The sequence below is a fragment of the Gossypium arboreum genome, chromosome 6 (genome assembly GCF_025698485.1).
Source record: "Gossypium arboreum isolate Shixiya-1 chromosome 6, ASM2569848v2, whole genome shotgun sequence".
In the NCBI taxonomy this organism is placed as follows: Eukaryota; Viridiplantae; Streptophyta; class Magnoliopsida; order Malvales; family Malvaceae; genus Gossypium; species Gossypium arboreum.
The window spans coordinates 142,198,693-142,218,173 of record NC_069075.1 but is presented as its reverse complement, the minus strand read 5'-3'; the positions used below and the strand labels follow the sequence as shown (position 1 = coordinate 142,218,173).

Genomic DNA, 19,481 nt, shown 5'->3' with positions numbered 1-19,481 from the left:
AAATAATAGTTCATTAAAATTTCACATAATAAGCAGGCATTTTTTTTACAAATTAGCTTTTTGTAATTAATGAGATTAATTTTTATTTTAAATTAGACCATACTTATCCGAATTATTATTGAATAATTTAAATATTATTCTTTTGAATTTAATTATATAATTTACAAATAAGAAAAGTATTTTAAAAACCTCTTAAATTTTATTATAAGTTCATATTATATATGTTTTTTTTGATATAATATCTAGAACTATTTAAAGTCCCTCCCCAACTCTTAAATAGGAAGATAATAAACGTACTGAAGCACATTCGAACCCACGTCCTTTTGCACTAATAACAATACCGATGTCAATCGAGTTAAGATTCAATCGGCAATATAGAGAAAATTTTAATTAGAAAGATAAATGGGTAAATATATATAATGGCAACTTCTCCTTCATTTAATTAAAAAAATTTAAAATTTCACATTATAACAAATGACCTTTCATTTTTCTTAAGACTGAAATGCAATTTGAGTATAACATAGGAATTATAAAACTTTTACCAACCCTGTAAACTTACCATTTATGGGTTTACCAATAAAATGAGGACAAATGAATACTTTATTAAATAAACTTATGTTTAAGCATGCTTGAACATGTATTTTTTAATTTAAAATTTTAATGGAAATTTATTACTAAAAGTAAACATTGTATTAAAAACTTGAAAATCTTTGTTAAAGATTGAATTGTTTAATGATAAAATTATTGATATTTTTAGAGTCGAATTGATTAGATCACTAATTCACTGGTTTGATCAGTTCGATTAAAAATTATTAAAATTTAAAAAAATATGATTTGATTTTTTAGTCGATCCATATCGATTCTAGATTTAATCGATTCAAAGTCATTTTCTAAATTGGTACCCAGTCGATTCCCAATCCAGTCCGATTCAAACGTCATTGCAAACTATTATATCAATTCAGTAGGTTTAGTTAATTTAGGTTAAACTCGAAAAATATAAATTTGATCAATGATGTTTAAACCAAACTCATTCGGAGAGAGGGATTAGACTAATTGAACCATGAACCACTCAAAACTGAATTAATCGGGTTAAAAATCGATTGAACTGGCTGATCTAATTTTCTTTATTTTTTAATATTTATGAATTTTAATATTTTATTTAATTAAACCATATGAACTTGTTGGATTGGAAACTAATCATCTGACTGTTTGACAATCGCTTTAATTTTTAAACTCTTAAATTTATATTGGATTAATTGAGGCTTATTTGATTCAATTATTATTTGAATATGATTTTTGAATCTAAGTATATAAATTATAATTGTTTAAGTAAAAATATATAATTTATAAATAAGAAAAGTATTTTTTGGGTTTGTATTTTCCTAGAAAAATTCTTCTATTAGAAACGAATTTTAACTTTTGAACAGTGACAAGTCGGATAAAGACAGAAAAAATTGAAAATCTCAAGCCGCCGCCGCCGCCGGCGTCTCATCTGAACTCACTCGTCGATATGGACTTGATGTAAAACAAAGTTAACAACTTTTCCCTAATTTAATGAGTACTAAATTCCAATATCATATTAGTATAATATTTATTTTTTTAATTAGGGATAGTCGAACTAAAAAATTGTTTGTTTGGATCCAACGGTAGGTTTACGAACAGTAATTGTCGTAACTATTTTTCGGTAAAAACGGTAGTCGACTTAAATTTTGAAAATGAAAGAACGAGAGTCGCCACCAATCATTTTTGACGAGGTGTGATCGGGTCACCTTAAATTAATCATTTTAATAAAAGTTAAGATTTACTAAAACGATAATTTTTAGTCTACGAAAACCAGAAAATAAGTTCGGGAGTCGGTTACGCACGAGGAAGGATTAGCATCCTCGATACGCCCAAAATTGGTACCTAGTTGATTAATTAGTGTCTTAGTGTCGAAGATTTTAAAAACTTGAAAGAATTTAAAATACGATCCCTCTTTGTATTGATGCTAATTTAAAAATGATCGAATAAATTAAAACAGACGTTAAGGACCCTCTCATCTCGAAGTAATAAAATGTCACGCCCAGTAAGTTAGGACGCTGCATCTCGAACTTCGGGAATGAGCTTGCCTTTATTTAAAAATTCGTGTATTTCGAAAGGATATTCGGTTAGTTAGGGTGAACGAGGAAAATCGAAACCCAGTAAGTTAGGGCACGTCTCCTCGAATTTCCAAACACCGAATATTGCCTTTACTTGCAAAAACAAATCTTATTTCGAGATAACAAAATGTCATACCCGGTGAGTTAGGGCACAACACCTCATATCTCCGAGAATAAGCATTTTTCAAAACTCGTATTGCGATTTAAAAGAGTAGTCCGTTATTTAGGTTAAATGAGAAAAACCGAAACCCAGTAAGTTAGGGCACGATTATCTCGAATTACCAAATACGGAATATCATTTTTATGAAAGAATTATTTTAAGGCATTGAGTAAAAACATAATGTAATTTATAGTAATACATAAAAGCAGATTATAATATTAATAATAACGTATAATAATGAGTGATAATAACGAGTAATTATGAAAAGATGACATAGAAGCAAGGTTAGTAATACGTAAATATAAACAAATGCGTGAGAAAAATGAAATGATCGAATACATAAGTAAATAAAGGAAATATAAAACATGATAGCACAAAAATGACAATAATGATGAAAACGATAATAATAATAATAATGTTGATAATGATAATAGTGGTGGTAAAACTATAATATTGATGATAATAAAATAATAATAAGAGTATTAATATTTGTATTAATAATAGTGATAATAATAATAGAAAATAATAAAGGAATGATATTAGTAATAGTAATAAAAATGAAAATAATAGTAATAATAATGGTAAATACAAATAGTAATAACAAAATACAAATAATAAATAACCTAAAGTTTAAAATTATTATTTAAAAAATATAAATAAAATAAATGATGAAATATTAATAACAGGGTAACGACATATAAGTAAAATAAATGTGCTAAATATATGTATTAAATTAGTTAATATAAAAATAATAATAACGTATAGGTAAATACAAAAGAGGAAAATATAATAACAATAATAGTAAAAATACACTAGTAATAATAGTAAAAGGTGTAACAATATAATAATATGATGGTAATAAAAATACAGTAATAATAATATATTAAATAACAAATAATAATAATAATAATGATAATAATATAGAAATATGAAAAGCAAATATATTAAATATTAAATTAAAATAATAAAAATTACTATATATATATATATCTATATACATATATATAAAACAAATACATGATAATATGTACATAATATATCTATATATGTATGTATGTATTAGAAAATATAATATATATGCATACATTGTATTTAGAAAAGAAGAAATATAGATGATATAATATTACTATACATGAGCATAATATGAAGTATAATATATAAATATATATTAAAAGGATGTATATATGACACAAATGTATTAACAAAACAATAACATCAAAAACTCATAATGATAATAATATATAAATATATACGTATATATGTTAAAGATATATAATAAATATTAATAATATAGAGGTAAAAATAGATATAACAAAATGTACATAATAGAATATTTGAATATGTATACATAAAACATATATTAGGAACAATAATAATATATAAAACAACTATAAGAATATATATAATATGTATATATATAGTATTAATTTAAAAGGGGCTAAATAATAATAAAATATGCTAAAAATAATAATACAAGAATGGTACAATAGAATAATGAATAATATTAAAATAATAAAGAGTAAAAATAATATAGAAACTGTATTAAATAGGAGAAAGGGACTAAATTTGAAATAAATATTAAGTTTTGGGGCCGATTTAAAAAAACTCATAAAGAGAAGGGACTAATTTGAAAGCGCAAATAACATACGAGGTCCAAAAGGGCAATTTACCTGAGCCCTTGAAACGGTGTCGCTGAAGGGAGGACCAACTTGCAAAATGCGATAAACCTTAGGGCTAATTTAAAAGAATTAAAAACTTGATTGCAAAACATGTAAAAACCGGAAGGACTGCGCAAGCAATTAGACAATGCTTGCAAAAACACACGGATCCTTCGGGCGGACGGGTCGGGTAGTGGATCGGCTCCCAAAACGACGTCGTTTTGGGCGTTTTGGGGGCTTGATGAAACGACATCGTTTGCAAGCCCTATATAAGTCAGTTTTTTTTTAAAAAAAATTCATTTCTCTATTCTGTTTTTAAAAAAAAGGAAAAAAAAAAGCTCCCTCTTCTCCCTTTTCTCTGTTGCCAGCCCAGAAACCGGCGAGGAGCCGACCGTCCGTCGCCGTGTCGTCCGCCTTGCCGGCCACCACTCTTTAGGTAAAATTTCTTTCTCTTTTTTTTGTTTTATATATTTATATATTTAAGGTGTGTTTGTTTTGTTTTTTTTGCTTATGTGATGTATTTATGCATATGTAAATATAGAGTATATTCGGCCATGAAATAGAAATTGAAGAGAAAAAAGGAAGAAGAAAAATGGTCACCTTAGCCTTCGATTTTGACTTCTGGGATTTTAGTGTTTGATTTGATTCTGTTTTTTTCTCTTTGATGTCACTAGAGTTGCTGTTTTTAGGGATTGAATGCTTGATTTGTATATATTAAGTTGCCGAGAGTTACAATGGTTTTGAACTTGGCCTTTTATAGCCATTTCTTTACAACTTGCTGTTTTTGACTAATCTGTCTCTTCTTCTTTTATTGCTGCAGGCAAACGGTGGTGGAGCAGAGGCCACTTGCATTGGCGATGTGACCGGGGGCGGTGGGATAGGTGATTTAGGCTAGGGTTTTTTTTTAATTTTTGTTTTGATTTTGGGGTTTGAATTGGGCTGATGTAATTGGGTTGTTTGGGGTTTGGGTAGGTTATTTAGTTTTGGGCCCAAAATTGGGCTTGTACAGTAATAATAGACTGTCGAGGGAATTTTTTTGCAACCGAGTCGATCTCACTCATTAATTATTGCGTTAGATATCTATCATTATGTTCCGTTCAAAGTGACATAAAACACGTCGTAACATTACCTTACCTAGATTAATATTATCAAATCACTTAATTATTCGACTCTAACCCACTAATAATAATTAGACATGTGGCATATTAAGTCAAGTAATTGATGTTATATAACACCAAAAACACATAGATAAGAGGGTATCCGTTTTCTTCTCCTATTCTCTCACTCTCTATCTGTAACATCCCGAAATAGGGCCTAAACGGAACAGTGGTTGCGAAACCACAAATCCGAGGTAGAATGTAACGGCCTAATTTTCAGTGATGTCAAAAATGGTGATTTGAGATCACTAAATCGGACAAATAAGATTGAACAAGATAGTAACTTAATATTTATGAGTCAAGTAAGAATTAAAAAGAATTTGTGAAATGGTGAAATTAGTGAATTAAAATAATTTATTAGGTCAGACGGGTCAAAAACGAGGTATCGAGACCTCGAATTTGATGGGTGAATTGAGCAGGGACTAAATTGTAAAAAACTGTAAATTTTGGGGTAAAAGTGAAATTTCGAATTTTGAACAGCATAAATTGTGAAGTAAAATAGAAATCAAATAAATGCTAATGAGTAGAAATATTATATATTATAGATCAAGAATCCAAAGAAGAACGAGGAAAAGAAAAAGTAAAGGACTAAATTGTAAGGTTTAGTCACATTTTGTATCAAGGTAAGTTTACAGTAAATAAATGCAATATTATTTTATTTTACATTATTATTGTCAATTTCAGCATTTATATATTATGTTATGAAAATATTTAAAGTCGAATTTAAGGTGAAGTGAGAGGAAAAGTGTTAGAAAGCCGGTTGAACCCTAGGAATGTTAGGATATTAGGGTTGACAGGACAGAACGAAATGAGCCATGTAAGTCCATATTAGAAATATGGCTTTGGAGACAGGATTGAGCCATGTAAGTCCATATTATATATGGCATTGGAGACAGGAATAATTCATGTAAGTCCATGTCAAAGACATGGCATTGGCAGGATATTGATAGACAGGAACGACCCTAGTATCCTTAGTATTCCGAGTGGTTCAACGGGTCAGGATACGAGTTAAATTACAGTGAATTAACAGTAAAGGAAAAGTAGATTATACTTATGAAAAAGGAAAGGTCAGGTAAGAAAGAAGGTAAGGGAATAAAGAAGAAGATAGAAATTAAGAAGTAAAGAAATTTATGATGTTAGATGATATTATGCATAATTATCCATTATGTTGAATGTTGTGATTTATTTGCTTGTAAGCTTACTAAGCCTAGTGCTTAATCTCTTTATTTTCTTCTTCTTATAGTACTTATCTAGTCACTCGGGGATCGAAGGAAATGTCGGAGGCCGATCACACTATCAAAGAAATAACTCGGTATAACTAGACGTTTTGTTTTGGGTATGGCATGTATAGAAACTTATCTACTTTTGGTATAATATGAATAATGAATGATGTGTAAATACTTGCTAGTGATTAGCTAAGAAAATAGCTGATGATATACATGTTTATTAATATGTATGATTGAATGATGATTATCACATGAAAATTATGAAAAATGTGAAAGTAACCTAAAAACAGATTCAAGTAACAGAAATGATGTAACTTTGAAAAATCACTAAAAATTGTAGAAACATAGTTTGAAGATGAATAATATATGAAATTAAAGCTTATTATGTATATTTTCTTATGGAATAAGAAAAACAGGTAAAAGTATTATATTTTATGATATATCTGAGTTTTAGTGAAACAGTGTCAGAGCGATTTCTGGATCCTCTGTTTCAACTTTGGAAATTCACCATAAATTGTACAAAACTAATTAGAAGGTATAATTTATATGGTTAGAATTATTGTTGAATCTAGTTTTGGGAGAAACAAACGACTTAGTCATATGAATTTTTTACAGGAAGAAAAATGGTTTGTAGTAAGAAGAGGTCAGTGCAGTCGAGTTTTGAAACAGGGGAAAATTTAACTAATAAACTGTACTAATTGGCTAAGTCAAAAATTCTAGAAAAAAATTAGTAGATATATATATGAGTCTAGTTTTATGAAAAATTTACGGATCTTAATTTCGAGTTTTGAAACTCAAGAAATGAATTTTTAAGTAACCATGACGCAGAAAAACAGTTTATTCTGAAAATTAAAATAAGTGATTTAGAGTTGTTTAAAAGGTAAGATAAGTTTAGTAACACCTCAAGCTTGACTCCGGTGATGGTTTTGGGCGTGGGGGCGTTACATTTATTGGTATCAGAGCAGGTTTAGTCGGTTCTCGGAACATCTAGTGTGAGAAAAAGTCTAGCTATACATGCCATACTTGTATTTTGATAGTGTGACGACTCGGCGATTTTTAAATATTTTGTTTTATTGTAATGGATCCCGAGTGAGCTGGTGATGATGATGTAGAAAGTAATCGCTTTGCTCCGTAGAAGGGTAGCGCCATCGAGAATAGGCGATGAATGTTAATCGGGGAGGAGTGACTCGAAGCTCTCTTCCAAGCTTTGAATGATTTGTTTGCCGAGTTCGTTAAATGCGAATCCGGCGATTAGACCTCCACCCCTCATGATTATCAGGCTACCCATGTAGCTCAAGCTCCCCAATCACGAGTGCAGTGATAAGAGAAAAGCCACCGATTGATAGAATCGAGAAACAAGGCGAGAAGAGTTCGAGCAACAAAAGATGATAATGCGAAAGAACTGAATTTTGGTTAGAAAATACTATCGAGTCTTTGATGAGTTATCTTGTACACTCGAGGAATGTATGGAATGTGTAGTATCACTTCTTAGAGACTCGACCTACTCTTGGTGGAAGACACTTGTATCGGTTGTACCAAAGGAGAGGTCACTTGGGATTTCTTTCGGGAGGAATTTCGTAAAAAGTACATCGATCGAGGTTTATTGACCGAGAGAAAGGAATTCCTGGAATTGAAACAAGGTAATATGACGGATCGATGAGATTCTGCTTAAATTATCGGCAACTTAATAAGGTAACACTAAAGAACAAGTATCCATTGCCTAGAATTGATGATCTGTTTGATCAATTGAAGGAGCTCTTGTGTTTTCAAGATAGATTTAAGATTCGGATATTATCAGTTGTGAGTTAAAGAGTCAGATGTCTTGAAGACTGCTTTCCGGACTAGGTATGGTCATTATGAGTTCCTTGTGATGCCATTTGACTTGACTAATGCTCCTGCCATTTTCATGGACTTAATGAACCGAATTTTCGAGACCGTACTTGGATAAGTTTGTAGTTTTGTTTATTGATGATATCTTGATTTATTCTCATGATGAGGCCGAGCATGCGAGCATTTGAGAACGATTTCTGATTCGAAAGATAATCGGTTGTATGTCAAGTTCAGCAAAAGTGAGTTCGTTACGAAGTTGGTTTTCTTGGACATATTGTTTCGGTGAAGGTATTAAGGTTGATCCGAGCAAGATTTCAGCCATTGTTGATTGGAAGCCTCCTAGAAATGTATCAAAAGTTAGAAGTTTTCTTGGTCTTGCCGGATATTATAGGCGATTTGTAGAGGATTTTCCATGATAGCTACCCACCGACAAGATTCTGCGAAAGGATGTCAAGTTTGAATGGATGAGAAATGTCAACGAGTTTTGACAAATTAAAAGCATTGTTGACTAAAGCTCTGTTTTAGTGCAACTAGAACCGGTAAAGAGTTTGTGATTCTGATGATCGTCCATGAATGGACTTGGTTGTATACTTATGCGAGGAAGGAAGGTAATTACTTATGCCTCTAGACAACTAAAGCCACATGAGAAGAACTATTCGACACATGATTTAGAGCTAGCGCCATTGTTTTTCTTGTTGAAGATTTGGAGACATCATTTGTATGCGGTGAGAAGTGCCACATATTCACGATCACAAAAGTTTGAAATATTTGATGACTCAAAAGATTTGAATTTGAGGCAAAGAAGATGGTTAGAGTTGATTAAAGATTATGAGCTAGTGATCGATTATCACCTGTAAGGCAAACGTTGTTCTTGATGCTTTGAGTAGAAATCTTTATTTGCATTAAGAGCTTTGAACACTAGTCTAGCCTTATCAGATGATGGTTTTATCTTAGCTGAGTTGAGAGCTAAACCGATGTTTCTTGAAGAAATTTGTGAAGCTCAAAAAAAAAAAATGACAGTGAGTTGTTAACCAAAAGAGATCAGTGCGAGTCGGATGTAGAGTCGATTTTCGGATCGATTCGGCGGTTGTTTGATGTTACGAGAGCAGGTATGCATCTAGAAGAATGATGAGCTTATTCGAAAGATTTTACAGGAAGCACATAGTAGTTCTTTGTCTATTCATCCAGGTAGTATAAAGATGTATAATGATTTAAAAAAAAAATGTACTGGTGGGTAGGAATGAAAAGGGACATTTCAGAGTTTGTTTTAGATGTTTGATCTGCTGCCAGTAAAGGCCAAACATCGGTACCTTCGAGTTTATTGCGACTGTGCTAGTCCACGAGTGGAAATGGGATCGAGTTACTATGGATTTTGTGACAGGATTGCCGTTTACAGAGAAAGAAAGATGCATTATAGGTTGTGATTGATAAGTTAACGAAGTCGGCTCATTTTATCCCGATTAGTATGGATTATTCACTTGACAAGTTGGCGAGTTGTATATGTCGAGATAGTCAAACTACAGGGTACCATTATCGATCATTTTAGACAGAGATCCAAGAGTTACTTCACGGTTTTGGAAGAAATTACGAAGGCTTTGGGCACAAAGTTGAGTTTTAGTCTGACTTTCCACCCTCAAACCGACGGTCGATCGAGAGAGTTATTCGTACTTGAAGATATGCTTAGATGTTGTGTCTTGGAATTTCAAGGCGGTTGGGAAAAATATTTACCATTAGTAGAGTTTGCCTACAATAATAGTTATCGATCGAGTTTGAAGATGGCACCTTATGAAGCTTTGTATGGACGTAAATGTCGCACACCTTTATATTGAATGAGCTTAAAGAAAGCCGGATTCTGAGGTTGATCTAGTTAAAGAAAGAAGAAAAGTGAAAGTTATCGAAATTGTTTAAAAGCGACTTGAGACGATGCATGAAGTCATATGCGGGTTTAAAAGAAAAGAGATCGAATATCAAGTTGGTGACAAAGTGTTTTTTTGAAAGTATCCCCGTGGAAGAAAGTTCTCAGATTTGGCAAGAAAGGAAAACTAAGTCCATGTTTTATTGGACCGTTTGAAGTGATTGAGAGAGTCGGACCATTAGCATATTGGTTAGCTTTCTCGATTGAGTTAGAGAAGATTCAAAATGTATTTCATGTGTCTATGCTACGTCGTTATCATTCGGATCCGTCACATGTGATTTCTTAGACAAAGGTTGAGATTCAACCGGACATGACTTACGGTGAAGAACCGTAAAGATTCTAGCTCGAGAGGTAAAGCAATCAAGGAACAAAAGTATTGCACTTGTGAAAATACTATGGAATAGACATGGGGTGACGAGGCTACATGGGAACCCAAGAGGCTATACAAAAATAGTACCAAAATCTCTTCACGGTAAGATTTTGGACGAAAATCCCTAAAGGGGGAGAAATGTAACATCCGAAATAGGGCCTAAACGAACAGTGGTTGCGAAACTACAAATCAGAGGTAGAATGTAACGGCCTAATTTTCAGTGGTGTCAAAAATGGTGATTTGAGATCACTAAATCGGACAAATAAGATTGAACAAGATAGTAACTTAATATTTATGAGTCAAGTAAGAATTAAAAAGAATTTGTGAAATGGTGAAATTAGTGAATTAAAATAATTTATTAGGTCAGACGGGTCAAAAACGAGGTATCGAGACCTCGAATTTGAAAATCGAGCTATAAATATTTTTATAAATATTTATGAAGTGTCATTGAGTTAGTATTAAAGTTTCGTTAGAAAATTTTGATGTTTGGATAGCTAATTAATTAAAAGGACTAAGCGAAAATAGCTCAAAATTTGTTAAATTGTGAGTAAATAGCTTAAGTATTTAAAAGATGGATTTAAAGAGCAATTAGACCCAAAGGTTAATGGCTGGACGGTTTGGGTATGAAATAAGCAAGAAAACAATGTGAACAAGGGACAAAATTGGAATTAGCATAAAAGTTAATAGTTAAAAAAGCTGATGTGATTGAAAATCTAGACATTTCTTCATCTTTCTCAGCCGAAACGCCGTAGCAAGTCTCCTATGCTGGTTTTTCATATTTTTGCACCATGTAAGTTCAATTTTTACTATTTCTTAGTAATTTTATGTTTTGTGACTTTTACAATTAGGTCCAATCATCTAATTCATTAGTTTTTGATTTGGTGGGTGAAATTGGAAGTTACCCTGGCTGAGTAAGGGTATTTTATGATGAATTATTATGAAATTGAAGTTCTAATTTCATATTAAGGTTGTTTTATTAAGTCATTTTGATAGAAAATGGTATTTAGGACCTAATTGTGAGCAAAATTGTGAATTAGATGTTGGTGTTGAAATTCAGAATATCAAAGGCTGTGAAATAGTTTATATTGATAAAATAAAAGTGTTAATTTAGAAAAAAATTAGTTCAATTGATGGGTGAATTGAGCAGGGACTAAATTGTAAAAAACTGTAAATTTTGGGGTAAAAGTGAAATTTCGAATTTTGAACAGCATAAATTGTGAAGTAAAATAGAAATCAAATAAATGCTAATGAGTAGAAATATTTTATATTATAGATCAAGAATCCAAAGAAGAACGAGGAAAAGAAAAAGTAAAGGACTAAATTGTAAGGTTTAGTCACATTTTGTATCAAGGTAAGTTTACAGTAAATAAATGCAATATTCTTTTATTTTACATTATTATTGTCAATTTCCAGCATTTATATATTATGTTATGAAAATATTTAAAGTCAATTTAAGGTGAAGTGACAGGAGGAAAAGTGTTAGAAAGCCCGGTTGAACCCTAGGAATGTTAGGATATTAGGGTTGACAGACGAACGAAATGAGCCATGTAAGTCCATATTAGAAATATGGCTTTGGAGACAGGATTGAGCCATGTAAGTCCATATTATATATGGCATTGGAGACAGGAATAATTCATGTAAGTCCATGTCAAAGACATGGCATTGGCAGGATATTGATAGACAGGAACGACCCTAGTATCCTTAGTATTCCGAGTGGTTCAACGGGTCAGGATCTGAGTTAAATTACAGTGAATTAACAGCAAAGGAAAAGTAGATTATACTTATGAAAAGGAAAGGTCGGGTAAGAAAGAAGGTAAGGGAATAAAGAAGAAGATAGAAATTAAGAAGTAAAGAAATTTATGATGTTAGATGATATTATGCATAATTATCCATTATGTTGAATGTTGTGATTTATTTGCTTGTAAGCTTACTAAGCCTAGTGCTTAATCTCTTTATTTTCTTCTTCTTATAGTACTTATCTAGTCACTCGGGATCGAAGGAAATGTCGGAGGCCGATCACACTATCAAAGAAATAACTTCGGTATAACTAGGCGTTTTGTTTTGGGTATGGCATGTATAGAAACTTAGCTACTTTTGGTATAATATGAATAATGAATGATGTGTAAATACTTGCTAGTGATTAGCTAAGAAAATAGCTGATGATATACATGTTTATTAATATGTATGATTGAATGATGATTATCACATGAAAATTATGAAAATGTGAAAGTAACCTAAAACAGATTCAAGTAACAGAAATGATGTAACTTTGAAAAATCACTAAAATTGTAGAAACATAGTTTGAAGATGAATAATATATGAAATTAAAGCTTATTATGTATATTTTCTTATGGAATAAGAAAAACAGGTAAAAGTATTATATTTTATGATATATCTGAGTTTTAGTGAAACAGTGTCAGAGCGATTTCTGGATCCTCTGTTTCAACTTTGAAATTCACCATAAATTGTACAAAACTAATTAGAAGGTATAATTTATATGGTTAGAATTATTGTTGAATCTAGTTTTGGGAGAAACAAACGACTTAGTCATATGAATTTTGTACAGGAAGAAAAATGGTTTGTAGTAAGAAGAGGTCAGTGCAGTTGAGTTTTGAAACAGGGGAAAATTTAACTAATAAACTGTACTAATTGGCTAAGTCAAAAATTCTAGAAAAAAATTAGTAGATATATATATGAGTCTAGTTTTATGAAAAATTTACGGATCTTAATTTCGAGTTTTGAAACTCAAGAAATGAATTTTTAAGTAACCATGACGCAGAAAAACAGTTTATTCTGAAAATTAAAATAAGTGATTTAGAGTTGTTTAAAAGGTAAGATAAGTTTAGTAACACCTCAAGCTTGACTCCGGTGATGGTTTTGGGCGTGGGGGCGTTACACTATCTCTCCTCCTCCTCACCCTTTTTTTCGGTCACTTTTCTCGATGACTCTTCGCCGTGTATTAAATCTATCATCAACAATAAGCCAACATTTTATAAAAAGTAAATTATTTTACGAATTTTAAATTCATCAATTTTAAATCATATGTAACGTAATAATCTTTTCTAAAATAGCATGCTAGATCTTAAAAGGAAAAAAAGAAAGAAAATTTCGTTTGTAAAAAACATTGAATGTTTGTATTAAAAAATGAGAGTTGTCATCAACTCTAAAATTATCTTTTGAAAGAAAATTTTAAGATTTACTAATGTTGAAAGATCTTTCATAACATTATCCCATATTTCTATATTTTACATATAACAAATCATCCTCATATATGTATATATAGTAACACAAAATATACTTTTATAATATTATAAATTAGAAAAGGTATCCATGAACTTAAATATTTTGAACATCCCATACAAAAATGGTGTAAATGAAAGGTTTGACTTTTCTAGTTAATGGGTTACATTATTCAACAGGTAGCTTGAAGAAGGTGAGCTTTGTTCACTCAACCATGGATCTTGCACTGATACTGGTGAATGATCCTTCACTTTCTCCATTAAATTCATAAACCCAGCATGACTCATTTGAAGCATAAACAAGCCATTTCTATTTTCAACTCCACCATTCTTATTAATTCCCTTGCTTAATGGTTGCTCACTTAGATTTGATGAAGAAGAACAAGGTGACACCTCTAATGAAGCACCTTCATAATTGATTTCTTCTCCAAGTACCCATTTACTTAGCTTAATTTGTTCCAATTCCATTGCTACTTCCATCATTGTAGGTCTCATGTCTCTATGAAATGATAAACATCTAAAGGCTAGCTCCGCAACCTTGTGGATTGATGATAATGTCCATGGATCATTACTGTTGGGGTTTAAAAATGGGTCTATGATCTCATCTAAACGTCCCTTGCTGATTCTATCAGTAGCAATGGATGCTAAGTTAGCTTCATTTGGTGGTCTTGAGAAGTCTATCACTTTCAGTGCTGTTATGATCTCGATTAGAACAACCCCGAAGCTATAAACATCGCTTTTATCGGAAAGATGGAAGTTTTGATGGTATTGAGGGTCAAGGTATCCTGGTGTTCCTTGTGGAGCTGTTGAAATGTGGGATGTCTCGGTTTTTCCGAGCCTAGAAAGACCGAAATCAGCTACTTTGGACTTGAAATTGTAGTCTAAAAGTATGTTGCTAGATTTGATGTCTCTATGGTATATAGGAGGGTCTATAGCAGAGTGTAAATGAGCAATGGCTTGTGCAGTTTCTGTAGCGATGGTAAGTCGAACAGGCCAAGGAAGTCCATCACCACGTTCTCGTTGTAAATGTTGGCATAATGTTCCATTAGGCATGAACTCGTAAACGAGTATTTGTTCACCGTTTTCCATGGAACAACCTAATAAACGAACTAGATTCGGGTGACTTACGGCTGATATTAGCTTGATCTCGTTCACGACTTGCTCGATACAATCGGTGTCTCTATGCTTGATCCTTTTAATAGCAACCCATGAATTGGTATGTAGTTTGCCTGCATAGACTGTCCCAAATGCTCCAGTTCCAAGCCTTTGTTTCTCTGAGAAACCATTTGTAGCTTTCTCTATTTCCTTGTATGTGTAAATCGGAATATTGATGCCCGATGCATCGGAAAACAGTCTTTTCATGCTGTGTTTGGTTCTCGAACTCGATTGCTTGCGCACTAAGCAACATTTGAGAACTACACAAATCATAAAAGAAGCTCCAACTGCAATGCCTATGAAAAATGAACACCAACAATTAGTGATGTGATGATCACTAGCATTAATAGGTTCAACATCAAATTAACATTACCTCCGATTAACATAATGACTCGAGCCGTTCCTCCGCATTCACCGGAAACGTACCTCGCGGGGTTACAATTGGAAGAGGCTGTTTAGTTTTACATATCAACAAACACAAAAACAAATTGTTAAAGACTATGGGTTATAATGCTTAATCATTATCTTGCATCACCTAATATGTAAAAGTACCATGTACGTTTACATTAAGAGTCGAATTGTATTTTGCTCATTTATTAAAAAAAATTGGCAAATTAGTCATTGTACATTAGATTAAAGAGTAAAATTGTCCTTTTGTTAAAAATTTCATCCATTTCTACTGTTAAAAACTAGTTCTTGTACGTCAAAATGAGGTACACATGGCACGCCCCATGTAACTGCCTAATTTTTCTGTCAACCACGTCAGATTTTAATAATAGAAATAGATTTAATTTTTAACATAAAGGACCAGTTTGTTCACTTTTTTAACAAAGGGAACAAAATAAAATCTGATTCTTAGTACAGATTCTCCATGGTACTTTTATCCACCTAATACCATATATGGATTTTATGTACTTATTTGATTGTTGTTTATAGATTAAGGTCTAATGGAGTCAAATTTGATGCAATTAGTAAAAAATTTACAATGGGGTCCCTTAATGATCCCACTTGCTAAATGATGAAAGAAAATTTGGTTCCTTGAGCTAAATGGTAAGGGTTTTACACATTGAAAAGCATTTTTGCCTTTACAAAAATGATGAGTGGCCCCATAATTGAGCAAAGTTTAAGCTACTTTTAGGCCTGAAAATCAGGGTACTAAGAATCATTTTTAGAGTGTAGTGTGCGGCATATGCTATCATTTTTGCTGCCACGCAAAGCAATTTACATTCTCCACTATCATTAGTTGTTTTGTTTCTAAGTCAATAATGCTTTGCAAGCTTTAATTTGTTAAAGTGAAGGTTGCATTTATTGGATTATTACAAAGATTAGGACAAAGTCAAAGAAAAAAATTCTAAGAAAGTCGAGATTAATTTATATATACAATTTCACTATTGAATCGACATATAATTTTATAGTTTTCAGAAGAGATAAATAAAAGAAATTATCATTTTGAGAGCTAAACTCAAGTTTTACAATTTATTAACTTGAAATTTTATAAAATTTGAAAGAAATAAAATTAAAACTTTCCATTTAAGGGCCATGCCCTGCTAGAGGCAAAATCCTCTTATGACTTATTATTATAGTCCAAACAAATTTCAATTAAAATTGAATTAATTAATTAAATTTGTATAATTTAATTGACTTAATTCAGTTAATTTAATTTTAATAAATTAAAATATGTTAAATTGGTTAACTAATATAATTTATATATTAAATCCATATATTTTAAAATACATTTCCTAAACTTAAATCCATTATAATATTCCTAAAATTCAAATAAATATATTCATTATTCAAAACTTAAATTATAAAATTTCTTAATATTAACCGATTGAGTATTAGTTAAATTGGCATGAATATTATTGCCAATGTAAGAGGACGCTGTTTCAAATGCGCTGAAACCCATTATCCTCCTATTTATGGGTTGGGGAGAGACTATGAATACTTTTAATTGTTGTCTTAAAAAAGAATAGATACAGATCAGGACCCTATAGTGAGCACTTTACCTCTAAGAAAATAAAATTATATTTTAACCCTATAAAATTTATAATTTAGTTTTAACTCTTCAAAAAAAATTCTTAATTCCTAAATCGATTTTTTTAAGTCAAAGTTATAATTTATAATTTTTTTCCTTTGAAAAATAAAATGACAATTTTAACTTTATTAATCATTTGCAGCATCAATACGAAGAAAAAACATAACATGAACAACGAAAGCAAAATTTCCAAAGAGATTCGGTGAAACAGAAGAACTAACCTTTCCGGCAACCATCGCCGGCACGATATCCATCACCAACAAACCCATTTCGACACCTACAATACGATCCCGGCCGTCGATTAACCGGCGAAACAATTTCATCACAAACAGCATTCTTAGAACATAACTCCGAGCACCGTCCTTCAATCCACCACCTTAGCTCCACCACTTGTACTTCCAAAACACCCGATTCATTAAAAGATTCCGTCGATATCGACGACAAAAACGACCCACAATTCGTCCCAATCACCTTATCATAATCAAGAAAACCATTACTTTTCTTTTCCGAATAGCAACTAATGTTACTATTATTAGGAGAACAAGTAAGGGACTCAAAATGAGTGTAAACCATGGTAGATGGTATCATGCATGGTGATGGTAAGGTGCAATTCTGTAATAAGATTGCGTTACGAGATGTTGGGGCATAGTTTTGGGTATAAAGACGGCGGAGAGCTTGAAGTGGACGATCACAAGTGGCTTCAATGCTGATTTTTATATGGTTTTGGTTTATGTTTAGGATTGGGAAACCGGCGATATGGCGGTGATGGTGGTGGGCGGTGATGGTGCAATTTAGTGGGATTTGGCAGGTAGTGGAGAAGCCAAATGGGTAAGGAACATGGTTGCCACCACATGATCGGTTGCAAATTGAGGATTGAATTATAAAAGGGAATGAAAGTATAAGGATTGATATGAAAATAAAATTGGGTTCTTTGGGTTGTTTGTGAATCATGGTTGGGATTGTTTTGTTGATGAGATCATTGAAAGGTTTCTTGTTTCTCAAGTGTATTGCACGTATTAAAGAAAAAAAAAAGGGACTTTATTGAATAATAGTAGGAATTTGAAGCTTGTGAGATTGAAATTTGGTGTGATCAACAGTTAAATTGATTGCAAAAGGAACACTAGTAACCGTCTTGGGTTTCAATATATATATAAACAATGGAGATAGTTAGAAATTTTATATTATGGGGTTTGATATCTAATTATAAATTTTTGAAAGGATTAAAATATAAATTTATTATTTTATTAATTAATAATAAGGGACCAAACCCTATCCAATAGAAGGAAATTACTTTTTTTAAGTAATTATATGAAAAATAAAAAAATTTGGAAAAAGAAATATATGATTCATTATTGAGTAGAGTGAGAAAAGAAATGCTAAATCTCTTTTTTTTTTCTTTGTTTTCACACTACTCTTTGTCTTATTGCTCTAAGCCCAACGTTGAAAATGACTTCTTTTTGCTTTATTTATTATGAGTGACCAAAGCATCATTTGAAAGTTAGCTTGACATGAAACAATGGACGAGACTAGAGATGCTTGCTACGGAATTTCTTTCCTTGGCATTTACTGCCTAATTTGATGATATATTGGTAATTAAGATTATGGTAAAAATACTATGGAAATCATTGTAGTAAGAGTTGAATTATATTTTATTCTCTTTATTAAAAAATAGGTAAATTAATTCCTATATGTTATGTTAGACAGTAAATTTGTCATTTTGTTAAAAATTTTATCTATTTCTACAATTAAAATTTAATCCATGTGAGTCAAAATGATGTATACATGGTATGGATGCATGATCTAATTGGTAAATAAACCATTTGCATTTTGTTTGTTACTAATATGTAATTTACTTTTAGGAAACTACAAAGTAAAATACTTACATGTTAAACTAATGAGGTTTAAGGGGTCTTACTGGGTCTTACTTTTTAAAACTTTTAAAAAGTGAAAGCAAAGTGCAATACTAGTGTTGGATTCACACCTTGGTACCGGCAAGCATCTCATGTTTGCCATAGTGCCTATTCAATAATGTTCTAAAATCATTGGAATATGTTTTTTTATATATAATTAAGATATTTTTAATGTTTATTTTATGATATATGAGAATTAAAATTTTTGAGTTTGTGATTACTGTTTTCAAAAATATTCTTTTTATGAATATAATATACCTAACCATTATACTCATTCACCCAATAATATGGATGCAATAAAAATAATATAAAATTTATAAAAAGTCTTGAAAAATAATTTCCATAAGGGTAAATGTACTAAGGAGGCCATTGTATTGGATGTCATATTGTATTTTGCCTTTCTATTAAAAAATAAGTAAAATAGTCCTCGTACGTTAGATCAAAGAGCAAACTGATCATTATGTTAAAATTTTCATCCATTTATATTATTAAAAATTGGTCCATGTACATCAGTATTAGGTACACATGGCACACCAAGTGTAACTGTCCAGTTATTTCGTCAGTTACACGAGTTTTTAACAGCATGAATGGATGAAATTTTTAATAAAATTAAAATGACTGGTTTGCTTTTTGATCTAATCTGTATGGATTAATTTGCCCATTTTTTTCAATAAATAGGACAAAATAC

General features: G+C 31.4%; 1 protein-coding gene and 1 long non-coding RNA gene across 2 annotated transcripts; one reads left to right on the top strand and one right to left on the bottom strand.

The window, feature by feature from the left end:
* Window positions 1–5,663: 5,663 nt before the first annotated feature.
* On the top strand, window positions 5,664–6,628 carry LOC128294216 (uncharacterized). Its single transcript, XR_008284528.1, has 2 exons — window positions 5,664–5,736; window positions 6,357–6,628. It is a non-coding gene; the product is annotated as an uncharacterized LOC128294216 (long non-coding RNA).
* A 7,104-nt stretch (window positions 6,629–13,732) lies between these two features.
* Window positions 13,733–18,033, bottom strand: LOC108480962 (wall-associated receptor kinase-like 14). The gene is made up of 3 exons (XM_017784119.2): window positions 17,105–18,033; window positions 15,222–15,299; window positions 13,733–15,144 (listed from the first exon to the last, which is right to left on the bottom strand). Exons 1-3 carry the CDS (start codon window positions 17,832–17,834, stop codon window positions 13,850–13,852), a joined length of 2,103 nt encoding a protein of 700 aa, XP_017639608.1. The 5' UTR covers window positions 17,835–18,033; the 3' UTR covers window positions 13,733–13,849.
* Window positions 18,034–19,481: the final 1,448 nt, after the last annotated feature.

What these genes read in the sequence shown, in the direction of transcription:
- LOC108480962 (XM_017784119.2), bottom strand. Translation starts at nt 17,834, where the DNA reads ATGATTCACAAACAACCCAAAGAACCCAATTTTATTTTCATATCAATC. An exon ending in CGGCGATGGTTGCCGGAAAG is followed by an intron (nt 15,300 to 17,104) that starts GTTAGTTCTTCT and finishes AAAACTAAACAG; the next exon opens with CCTCTTCCAATTGTAACCCC. An exon ending in AGTCATTATGTTAATCGGAG is followed by an intron (nt 15,145 to 15,221) that starts GTAATGTTAATT and finishes CATTTTTCATAG; the next exon opens with GCATTGCAGTTGGAGCTTCT.